The 13150-nt window shown below is 32.3% G+C and overlaps 1 protein-coding gene and 1 pseudogene across 1 annotated transcript; both read left to right on the forward strand.

The window, feature by feature from the left end:
* The first annotated feature begins 5584 nt into the window (after positions 1-5584).
* LOC132629280 (probable leucine-rich repeat receptor-like protein kinase At1g35710) lies at positions 5585-9518 on the forward strand (annotated as a pseudogene).
* LOC132628302 (MDIS1-interacting receptor like kinase 2-like) lies at positions 7751-9259 on the forward strand. The gene is made up of 3 exons (XM_060344101.1): positions 7751-8009; positions 8064-8798; positions 8928-9259. Exons 1-3 carry the CDS (start codon positions 7751-7753, stop codon positions 9257-9259), a joined length of 1326 nt encoding a protein of 441 aa, XP_060200084.1.
* Positions 9519-13150: the final 3632 nt, after the last annotated feature.

Here is a 13150-nt window from a genome sequence, read left to right on the forward strand (position 1 = left end):
GTGTCATACTAACAGAAGTAGATGTACTATCTACAAGACATGTTTAATTGTTTCCACTTGACTCAATCCTTGCGGTCTTGCTGGATCTCATTGATTCCATTTTTAATTACATTTTCTCCTTCTCTTAACTGTTACAATTGAACTTTAATTTCTTAGATATGTTCTTCTTTTAGAGCCTTTAATAATTGATTCTGCTGCTAATTACGAAATACTAAACAACAAAGAGCTTATTGTACTTAACCATAGTAAATTTGCTAGAGGATTTTAAGATATATTTGTAATTTTTTATTCTGTCAGTTTTAGATTTCTTTACTTTTCATCTCATCTTCATATTATTTGATTTAGAATAAAATTTTAGGGAAAAAAGATTTTTTATTTGTGAAATAAATATTTCAAGATATACACATGTATTCGATAACAAGTGCAATAGGCAATTCATGTATTAAAGTTATGCTCAGACATGCGCTCAAGATCATTTTACATTTATCTTTTTATCCAAGTATGCTAATGAAAAAAAAAACACAATTCATCTAAGCTCTACTTCTAATTAAATTATTATTTTTATAATTTAATGAAATTATTAGTATTGTTTATAACCGCGCGAAGCGCGGGCTACTTGACTAGTTTTAAATGTAAAACTTGATCCATAAGTTTATATTTTATAAAAAAAGACCAATAAGTTGGTAAATATTTTTAACAATTACTCCCACCAACCATTTACTAACCTCATTAACTTCCACTAATCTTTATTTATGACTACCATTTGGGAGGATTATATTAAAGAGTAGTTACATTACTATTCATGTTAAATTTTCATTTTTATTGAACTAAAGTTTGATCAATTGATGTTGTATTTTTTTAGAAAGACCTTCTAGTAGCGTATTAATTTTGTTATGAACTATGACTTGCTCATTTGGTAAGATTGTACAAGAATTGAGAATGTTTTGATAGTTTTCACAACTTGGGGATTTTTATGTCTATAAGAGAAAATACAACTTAAGATATCCAAATTACATGTCCAAACATGGTTTCAAACCATGATTTGAAATCATGGTTTCAAACCATGTCCAAACGGCTCCTTAGGTTGATGAGCCATGAGTACCATTGGATGTAATCTTCGAGAAAATGTTCATATAAACACATGAATTCAAGAGCTTCTTATCACTCAAATCCAACTGCGCCCATCAGCCAACAGTGAGTCAAGCAGAGGCGGATGTAGCCTTATAGCATCAGATTCATCTGAGCTCAGTATTTGTAATGCAGAGTATAAATTAATGTATAAAAATCTACTACATTTACTTAAATAGTAGGTCTAAGTCCATAATTTTAAAAATCTATATATAAGATAAAGCTAAGGATAAACAATCCTATGTGGTACCTCTCTATGGCTTCCATTGTCATTTATCTTTTTTCTCTTTTTTTTGAATTTTTCTTGCATTTTTATGCATAATCTACTAACTAAATGACTTTAAAAAGCCTGAAAAAATAAATGTTGCACTAAGTTTTGCACTTAAATCTCTTGAGTACAAAAAAACAATCAATATGGTGAGTACATTTCACTATTTGTTTATGAATTTTACTTTGTTAGTTTCTCTTTTATCCTCTTCTAAACAAGTATGAACTAAAATTATGTTCATTGAATTGAATTTTGTAGAAAGACAACCAGTATTGCTATGGGATCATACATAACCCAACTCGGCCTTATAATATAAAGGTAAGTTATGCTCTTTGCCTCTTTCTTACGATAACAACTTATTGTGCTTCAATTCTAAAATGTTTGGAATCGGATTTATGAATGCTCACTATGCTATTTCATGTAAATCATCTAAAGAAATTGTCTTATTGCTTCTATTAAAGGTAACAAAATTTGATGATCCGATATTATTATTAACGATTTCCTATTATTTGTTCCAACAACCAACTATATGTTTATCTTTTACTTTATTTTATCTTATATTATCCCTAAACTCGAATGTATTGTTTGTTGAACTTAAAAAACTGAAAAGGAAAAATAGTACCTCAAAGTTTTATTTCCTTCCTTCCTTTCTAAAAAAACTATATAAAAATTTCATTTTGTAGTTTTTATTTCTTCCTTCCTGTAAAAGTTACATATAAGAAATATAATTTGTAAATTCACTCATTGAATATGTCTTTCGTGCCTGCGCGAAGCGCGACCATTTTCACTAGTATGTAATAAATTCAATACAAGAATGAACTCATCTAATTTGAATTATCAATCTGCATCTGCTGTAAACTATTTAAAGAGCAGGCATGAGCAGGTGAGCCCATTTTAGAAGAATAGTAGGCTCTCTGATAATTCTCCATTTTAAAAGTGGGACCCTACAATAATATAAACCTCTGATGAGGAATTAAATGCATAAAATTGCCATTTGATCGCTTATCACGCCTTTCAAAATTCCAATAAATGACATATAGTCCCACAAATTATTAATGCGATAATCATTGTGGTACTCATAAATATAAAGAGCTACCAATAAGTTTCAGAATTTGGACCTTTAATTTGGGCATCAAAACTGCATAGTATCTATGGACCCAAAGGCTAAAGACATGCTTTTCAAAATGTCTCAAGTCAAAGAAATTCACTATAGTGTGTGTGCGTCTCTCTCTCTCTCTCTATCTCTCTCTCTCTCTCTCTCTCTCTCTCTCTCTCTCTCTCTCTCTCTATATATATATATATATATATATATATATATATATATATAAAAGTGAAAAGATTCTAAGTCCAAAGTTGGATTACGAAAATGTCCATTAAAAACTAATGGACCATTTTACCCTTCACAAAATTTCCTTCTACTAATGAATAATTAAAGCTCCAATGAAAAGTCGGGCAAGCGGAAACAATTGTTTCATCTTCCATTCATTATGGTAGGCGGTTGTTGTGCAAACGTTTTAAAATTTTAAAATATCACCATTTCATATTTCTTTCATTTTTTTGATCTTTTGATCTTCCACCGTTAAAATTCTATATCCATGTATAGTCTTTTAATATTCTTTTTTTCTAACTATTTAGAAGAGTGAGTTCAACTCACTTTTTCGTCGTCCGTTTTCAATTTAATAAAAAAGAAATTGTGGGCCCCACCCATATATATTAAAAACAACAACTAATATAAAAAAAAATTGTGGGCCCCATAATTCTATGGCATATATATATCCATTCCAATTTTAACAAAAAACAAATGTTGTGGGCCCTATATATATTAAACAACAACTAATATTAAAAAAATAGTGTAAATTAATAATGTCCAAAACAAGTGCACCCCGTATTAAAAAATCAAACAATATTCATATAATTTCCAAAGTATCTCATTAAGTCAATAATGATGGATTCATTGCCACGTGCGTATTCGTAGCAAACACTAATATAATAAAGTTTTAGATACAGAGCACAAATTACAATGTTATATCAATTGTGTTTTGAACATAACATATATATATATATATATATATATATATATATATATATATAGTGCAAATTAATAATGTCCAAAAGGGTGGGCCCCATACTAAACAACACCAAGCAATATAAAAAATAAAAATAAAAAAAAGAAGAAACTATATAAAGGATGGGTTTAGACCCATGCTTCGTCATCCATTGTCCCTTAAAAAAAGGGTGGGCCCCATACTAAATAACACCAAGCAATAAAAAAAAGGTGGAACTCGCCATCTCCAAACTCATGGGGAAAAAAAGTGGACCCTATATTATCAAAATCAAGCAATATAAAAATTAAAAAAAAAGTGAAACCCATATTAAAAAAAATATAATGTTAAAAACAAAAAGTGATGGCTTTGTATTCGTAGCAAACACTAATATAATAAAGTTTTAGATACAAAGCACAAACTACAATGTTATATTAATCGTGTTTTGAACATAGTATATGTATATATATTATATGCATAAAAATAGTACAAACTAATAATGTCAAAAAAAAAACAAAGTGCACCCCATAAAGGGTGGACCTCATACTAAACAACATCAAGCAATATAAAAAAAAATAAAAAAAAAATAAATAAAGTGGAACCCACCATCTCCAAACTCACTGTAAAAAAAAAAAAGTGGACCCCATATTAACAAAATCAAGCAATATCAAAAAAAAAAGTGAACCCCATATTAAAAAAAATAATGTTAAAAAAAAGTGCAGACTTTGTATTCGTATTAAACACTAATATACTAAAGTTTTAGATACGGAGTACAAATACAATGTTATATTAATCGTGTTTTGAACATAGTGTGTGTGTGTGTGTGTGTGTGTGTATATATATATATATATATATATATATATATATATATATATAGTGCAAATTAATAATGTCCAAAAAAAAAGTGCACTCCATATCAAAAAATCAAACAATATTAATGTAATTTCCAAAGTATCTCATTAAGTCAATAATGATGAATTCATTACCACGTGCGTATCAATCCATTAGTGGGAGCAAATCAAATTGCTTTTCTTCAAAAAGTTAAATAGTCAAACCATACGTTTTTTTTTATATTAGCCTGAGATCTAATCTAGATATTAAACTGTTGTATTTACTATTCCGCCATGTCATTTATTTGTTATGTGCACTAAAATAAATATACTTAAAATATTTATATTTTAAAATAAGATAGAATTTAATTACTTTTTTATTTTTATTCTTACTCTAATAAATGTGAAAAGAGATTAATGTTGTAAAACAAAATATCAAATGGAGATCAAATAATGAATAAGGTGAATAAGTCAAATTATAATTCTAATCGACGTTTCCTTAAAAAAAACCATGCAAAAGACAACATGACAAGTAAAATGAGCTAAACCGAGAATATTTACCAAAATTAAAAAATAGTATTTCTTCATTTAAATAGAAAATCAATTTCTACTTTGTTTCGTTTTAAACATGTAAAATTAATTTAATAATTTGAGTTAGAATTATCCAAATCAAAATTTGATAAAAAAAATAATAAGTATTTTACACCTTTAAATTAATCGAATTAAAATTGAAAGTATCAACCGATGCTTAAATATTGCTATTATTTTATCTCAAAGAGAGGAAAATAGTTTCTTTTTAAACAAATCTTCTCTTTTAAAAAATATTAATAAATTTGCCGATTTTGTATTCGTAGCAAACAATAATATAATAAAATTTTAGATACGGAGCACAACTATAATGTTATATTAATTGTGTTTTGAACATAATATATATATATATATATATATATAATCACTATTCCAAAACAACTACATACACATAGATGCACTATAATCTAAAGTGTTGGGCCCGTGCTTCTAGTATACTTTATAAAAGTAGAGTCAAGTCATGGCCCACATGTCCATTAGCTCGTCAATTACCAAATGACTTTAGACTAATTCTGCAGAAATCTCCCAACTTTAAGAGTGGGCCACAATGGAAACACCCTTTTAATTCGTTGGTATACTTCATGGACGGTGAGACATTGACTTATTGACTTCCAAGTCGTTCTAATTCTACCCGTATTTCACAAGTTGGAAATAAATTCCATTGACTCACAAGTCTTATTATAATGATTCTCTGCAGTATAAAACTCTGTCCTGCACAAGTTCTTCACAAACCAAAACCATCAACTAAATTCTTTTAGCCATGATGATGGTTCCCAGAATATTTTCTTTCCTTCAGTTTTCCACTCTCTTATATCTCTTCATAGTTACTTTTGCTTCCACTGAGGAAGCAACTGCTCTCCTCAAATGGAAAGCAACTCTCCTAAACCAGAATCATTCCTTATTGGCTTCTTGGACATTAAGTACTGATGCATGCAGGAATTGGTATGGAGTTAAATGCTTAAATGGTAGGGTAAACATGTTGAATATTACAAATGCTAGTGTCATTGGCACACTCTATGATTTTCCATTTTCATCAATCCCTTTTCTTGAATTCGTTGATCTTAGCATGAACCAACTCTCTGGTACCATCCCACCAGAAATTGGAAATCTCACTAATCTTGTCTATCTTGACTTGTCGGCGAACAATCTTTTTAGTGGTTCAATTCCAATTACTCTAGGTGACTTAACTGAGCTCAAAATTTTATACCTTTGTTCTAACCAATTTCTGGCCCCATTCCTAGTGAATTGCGGAATTTGAAAAACCTCAGTGATTTGGAATTATCCAATAATCAGCTTACTGGTTCAATTCCAATTGCTCTAGGTGACTTAACTGAACTCAAAATGTTGTACCTTCATGATAACCAGCTTTCTGGTCCCATTTCTAGTGAGTTGGGGAGTTTGAAAAACCTCACTATGCTGGCATTATACGAAAATCAACTTAGTGGTTCAATTCCAATTACTCTAGGTGACTTAACTGAGCTCAAAATTTTGTACCTTTATTCTAACCAACTTTTTGGTCCCATTCCTAGTGAGTTGGGGAATTTGAAAAACCTCACTATGCTGGATTTATCAAATAATCAGCTTACTGGTTCAATTCCAATTACTCTAGGTGAATTAAGTGAGCTCAAAAGCCTGCAACTTTTCTCTGACCAACTTTCTGGTCTCATTCCTAGTGAATTGGGGAATTTGAAAAACCTCAGAAATTTGAAATTATCCAATAATCAGCTTACTGGTTCAATTCCAATTACTCTAGGCGACTTAAGTGAGCTCAAAATATTGTACCTTCATCATAACCAACTTTCTGGTCCCATTCCTAGTGAATTGGGGAGTTTGAAAAACCTCAGTGATTTGGAATTATCCAATAATCAACTTAGTGGTTCAATTCCAATTACTCTAGGTGACTTAACTGAGCTCAAAATTTTGTACCTTTATTCTAACCAACTTTCTGGTCTCATTCCTAGTGAATTGGGGAAATTGAAAAACCTTACTGAGCTGGATTTATTAGATAATCAGCTTACTGGTTCAGTTCCAATTACTCTAGGCGACTTAAGTGAGCTCAAACTTCTGTCCCTTTATTCTAACCAACTTTCTGATCCCATTCCTAGTGAGTTGGGGAATTTGAAAAACCTCGTCGAGCTGGAATTAGACAACAATCAACTTAGTGGTTCAATTCCAATTACTCTAGGCAACTTAAGTGAGCTCAAAATTCTGCAGCTTTCCTTTAACCAACTTTCTGGTCTCATTCCTAGTGAGTTGGGTAATTTGAAAAACCTCACCAAGTTGGAGTTATCCCAAAATCAACTTTCAGTCCATTTGCCAGACCAGCTTTGCCAAGGTGGGAAACTTGAGAACTTCACGGTGGCTAGCAACAAGCTAACAGGTCCAATACTAAGTAGCTTGAGAAAGTGCTCTAGTTTCAAAAGGATTTACTTTAATAAGAACACTTTCACTGGGAATTTATCTGAAGTTTTTTGCATCTATCCAGAGCTTCAGTTCATTGATTTGAGTGACAATGATTTTCATGGTGAATTCAGCAACAATTGGGGGAAATGCAAGAATTTGATTAATCTGTCGGTAGCCAGAAACAACATTAGTGGTAGCATACCACTAGAGATTGGAAATATCAAAGGGCTTCTTGGACTTGATCTTTCATCGAACATTTGATTGGGCAGATTCCTAAGGAAATTGGAGATTTAACCTCTTTGGTTAAGTTTTTTGTGCAAAACAACAACATTTCTGGCAATATACCCGGGGAACTTGGGTCACTGACAAAATTAGAGTCCCTTGATCTATCAGGTAATAGATTGAATGGGTCAATCCCAATTTTTTTAGGAGATTACGTGCACTTGATTCTGTTGAACCTGAGCAACAACAAATTTGGGGAAAGAATTCCAATGGAGATAGGGAGGCTAACTCAGCTTAATGCACTTGATTTGAGCCATAATCATCTTGTTGGAGAAATAACCCCTTATCTTGCCAATTTGAAGAGCTTGGTAAGCTTAAATCTTTCCCACAATGGCCTCTCTGGCCATATTCCTGAAGAACTTGAAAGTTTGACTGGTTTGCTATATGCCGTGTTGTCATACAATGAGTTGGAAGGTCCAATCCCTCATAATAAAGCTTTTATCAATGCCTCCTTGGAGGGAAATAAAGGTCTCTGTGGCAATGTAACAGGACTCTAGCCTTGCGAAAGGCCATCTTCTGTAGTGAATAAGCAGTCAGTGGCGAAGAGACGTAAACTCATCCTCATCACTGTACTTCCTGTTATGGGAGCACTAGTACTACTCTGTGCTTTCATTGGTGTTCTCTTTATTTATGATAAAAGAAGGAAAGTTAGAGACGTTGAAAGACGTGATGATGGTTGGATTTCGATATCCATGTTAGATGGAAAGGCATTGTACAGAGATATCTTAAACGCCACAGAGGAGTTTGATGCTACATTTTGCATCGGTCAAGGAGGGCATGGTAGCATTTACAAGGTAAACCTTCCATCATTAGGGAATATAGCTGTGAAGAGACTTCATTCTTCATTTGAGAATACACATCCCAACAGCTTTATGAATGAAGTAAGGGCATTGATTGGGATTAAGCACCGGAACATCGTGAACCTCTACGGCTATTGCTCGAATGCACAAAACTCGCTGTTGGTTTACGATTATGTGGAGAGGGGGAGTTTTTCTAGTATTTTGAGCAATGAAGTTGAGTCTAAGAAATTGGATTGGCTTAAAAGGGTGAATATCATCAAAGGTGTTGCTTATGCTTTATCTTCCTTGCACCAAGATTATTCACCATCGATTGTTCATCGAGACATATCAAGCAGTAACATTTTGCTTGATTCTGTGTATGAAGCTCGTGTTTCAGATTTTGGCATAGCTAAGCTTCTCAAGCCAAACTCATCCAATTGCACCACACTTGCAGGCACGTATGGCTATGTTGCACCTGGTAAGGTCTAACTTTATTTATTATCCTTGTTTTGAAACTTCATGAACTATAGGCAAACACACTCTACATTGTTTTTATCTCATTTACACGTTTAAATTGTTATAACTTTTGGAAATTGTATTGTTTCAGAGCTTGCATATACAATGAAGGTTACACAACTGTGTGATATCTATAGCTTTGGAGTATTAGTATTGGAGATAATCAAAGGAAATCATCTTAGGGAATACATTATTGTGCTAGCAAATTCGTCGACTAGAGATCATGTGCAGCTTAGCGATTTGCTAGACGAACGCCTTCCGTATCCTGAAGATAGAGTAAAAGAGGTTTTGTTTTTTGTCATCAAGCTAGCAAGTTCTTGTTTGATTGAAACTCCAAAATCAAGGCCAATAATGCACTTCATCTCTAATAGGTTATCATCAATGAATCCACGTCCACCTACTCATGTAAGGCGAACTATATAATCCCTGATATGTGAGGTGTCTTTGTATGAAAATGAATAAACTTTGAAACCAATTGGTTGTGAAGCAATTTATTTTGATGATAGTGTGATACGTTCCATGCCAAAATTATTACTGAGACTAGTATTGTTGTACTGTCAGGGTGCTTATCTAGTTTATTGTATTGAGTGTATAATGTAGAAGGTAATTTTTCCTTATGCTAGAAAATGATGAAAACAAGCTTCATCTTTGCTAAGTATTGATGTCATAGTGGGATTTCCTTGCATAATTCTTATAGCTCATGAAATATCTCAAACTCAAATACTTTAAGATTTGATTAACACTGCAATGCTTGCCAAAAATGATAGTATATATTTTTAAAATGAAAGTAGAGAGGATAATATATGAAACTAACATCTCAATAAACATGTATGCAGAGATGCCTCTAGTAAAATACTGGAGATATTTCACGTGAGTTAATAGAGAAACTAATTTCTTTGAGTTACGTCTGCACTTCCTAAATAAGTTTACAATCAGAGTTTTGCTAACTTGTAATCCTCTGGGAGCAAGGAAATATCAGAAACAGGGGAATTTTGGTACTGTATAAAATTTCTTATGGGAAGGAATAATGGCTTCAAGCCAAGCGATGAAAAAGTCACTATTGTTAGTAACGATAAATTCGTCCTGCCATTATTTTTCTGTGTAAGGGGAGTTATCCAAATTAAATACTGCCTTGAATATAGTAAAACTACGTACCCAATTTTAGAAAAAAAGGATATCAAGAGAATAGTTTGATAATAAGTAGACATCAATTTTCACAACAAGCGGTTCTGAACTTTTTCAACTTGTGCATCTTCTGTTATTCAACAACGTACTAACTAAACTTCTTTCGCATTTAACACAACTGAATTTTATCGTTGCTTTTTTTTTTTTAATTTCAGAAATTGGATATTAATCTTACACAATTCGTCCCGGATATTCCAACGGTAGGACCACTAAGCATGGTGAATGATTTATTATAGAATGATTATTTATTCAATTTTTAATAAATAGTCAAATAGATCATGTACTAGTATGTGTATCCTTTACTTATATAGTAGATGATTTAGTGTATAGAGTTTAGCTTATACACGGAAGATTAAATCATCGGTTCTTATAAGTATAAATTTTATGTTCACAATCTAAGATGAAAATTGGACAAATCTATTGGTATGATTGTAGCACAAGATTAAATATAATTTATCTTGATTATGGGAATGAGCTTATTCCAACTTCTTGTGCTAGTACATTTTGTGTATATTAAACGGACCAAGTAGAGATAAGTGTTTTTGTACTGAATATATAAAGCAACCTCTCTAGCTCATTAATTGTACTTATACTCTTAATCTTTATATGATTATTATGATCAATGTGATTTGTTCATTATTTTTATTTATTAAAAGGTATGACTCAATTGTGGGTCTATGTATTCCTGGTAAATTGAATAATGGCAAAATACATTTGCGAAATAATAATTAGTTGATAGAATTCATGTCTGGACTTTGAGATTGATGATACCCCTTTATGGATGCTTATAAGTTTTCATGTGAAACCCAGCAGGTGGATTTTGTATCCGTCACATGAAATAAGTTAAGCGTAAGTATAAAGGATTTAATTAGTCAATGAATTAAATTGTCAGTAATTTAATTTAATTGATTGATATATGCAATCTTTACATGGGGAGTTAAATAAGATTTAATGAAAGATTTCGAAATTTAACTGAGGAGTGAAATTACGAATTTTTAGTGGAATAATTCGTAATTTGTTATCGTAGAATTAATTCAGCTATTTCGAATGAATTTCATAATAGGAAGCCTTGTAATTAAATTTTGTGGTCCATGTTGTGCCCGAATAATAAAGAATTAAATGGAATCCTATTTCTTGGTGGAAAAGTAAGACCTAACAGGTTTGGGAAAAGGGTGTAAACCCTAAAACCTGTAGTTATAAATGGCAGGTGACGACTTTCTACACTTTTTCCATAGAAATTCGCCCACACAAATTTTGCAAATTTTGGTATTATTCGGGTTACACAGCAGAAGACTGTGGAACTGAAGGATGAACACGTGGTCGCATTCATGCTTCAAGAGATAAGTATAAATTTTATGATTTGATTAAAATTTCGATTTTGTGTTGTCTATATTACATGCAAGTTCGATCCTGGCTATTTACTTCCGCTGTTTATGCCTAATTTCCATCGATTTTACCTACCCTTCTCTTGGTCTGCTACATAAAAGAGGAGGCTGACAGAACTCACCAGAAATTCCTTCGTCACTTCCATTTATAACAAAGTTTAAAATGTCTAGACTTGTAATTTTCATTTATTGAGGCGACACATGTTCTGTTTCTATACACCATTAATTAGCAATTTCGTGCCTACTTTAGTGGATAACTTTGTGCCCATATATATGTGAAGCTACTCTATATATAGACCAATATTGGAAGTAGAATACATTGTTTTAGATCTCTTCAAGTAGCTAAGAACTGAGAAGGAAAAATGGCCATTGCCGGCATGGCTATTGATGGACAAGTTAGCGATAATTGCTTTAACACGAAGATAACATTTGCGGTTTTCATCACTAGCATTGTTGCTGCATCAGGCGGCCTCATTTTCAGATTTGATATTGGAATTTCAGGTAAATATGCTTCTTTTCTTTTCCATTTTCCATTTTCCATTTTATTAGACTGAATTCCAGTTTTTGGCACTGAAACAACTGATAATCGTAGAATATATGTCTCAGAAACTCTTTTTGTTTTCCCATAAGCAGTTTGAAAAAGAACTTTCTGAGCATTTGTTTTCGAACCTATGAGTCTGAACTTCTTAATTTATCTAAGGCATATCAGATTACCACAAGTAATTTCCTAATTAACAGTTAAGCCCTGAAAGACCTATACTTCAAATTTGCAAACGATCCCTCCAAGCAAGGAACCCTAGTTGAGATACCAGTCTTTTTCATTTATAGTCACAGTAATGCTGATTATAATTTTCACAAGGTAAAGCACGGAGTTGTCAAGAGAGCATTATGGACATTCACAGAAGGAAAGTGAGACACTTCTCTAGAAAAGCTACTCGGGAAAACACTGAACTACATAAAAGAAATTACAACTATCCCAACATATTATCTTTGCATTAACTTTCCTCCAAATTACATTTCAAAAAGTATCCTCCAAATAAGTGGTCCAGCACCATGGTGACTGACCAAGCCATGGAACAATTATTTGGTAATCTCTTTGTTTATACTTCCAATGATATGGAGTTCAAAAAGTTCTTAATTAGAAGAAAGCAGACTCTCTGGTCATTGTGTGTTAATTTTAGAATGTGCACTAGCTCTGCTGAGAGCGCCTTCACATCATCCTCACTGTGGAAATTGTGTCTGATATAATGAAATATGAAGTTTGTCAAGCACAATTACATGGACAGACAAATAACGAAACAGGAAAAGTACTTCCAAGCTAACAACACTAACAGGTTTCCGCTATACTATCAAAGGACCAAATCCATGAATCCCCACTCAACACTAGTCATTTTCAAGGTAAAATGTACCAAAAACAACAAACAAACAAAAGGAATTAGAAGTGAAAAAGCACATTGGAGATTTAGAGTACCTCGATGAGTTCAATGGAACTCGAATTGAATGGCAAAGTCTCCAAACCGGGAAGAATCCAAGCAAAGCCGTCTATAATTTGTTGAGAAGTGGCAGCAGATACAACAATTTACAATTCTAGATTCTTGAGATCATTGATGTTGGAAGTAACATCTCTGTTAACTCATCAGGAATTATGATATGCTGGCAACCATAAGAAGAAAAACGATTCACAATGATAAGTAACCAAAAAATTGTATTGTTAAAGCAACATGAAAAGGTAGTTTTGTTTTAA

This window comes from Lycium barbarum, chromosome 2 (assembly GCF_019175385.1).
Source record: "Lycium barbarum isolate Lr01 chromosome 2, ASM1917538v2, whole genome shotgun sequence".
Taxonomy (NCBI): domain Eukaryota; kingdom Viridiplantae; phylum Streptophyta; class Magnoliopsida; order Solanales; family Solanaceae; genus Lycium; species Lycium barbarum.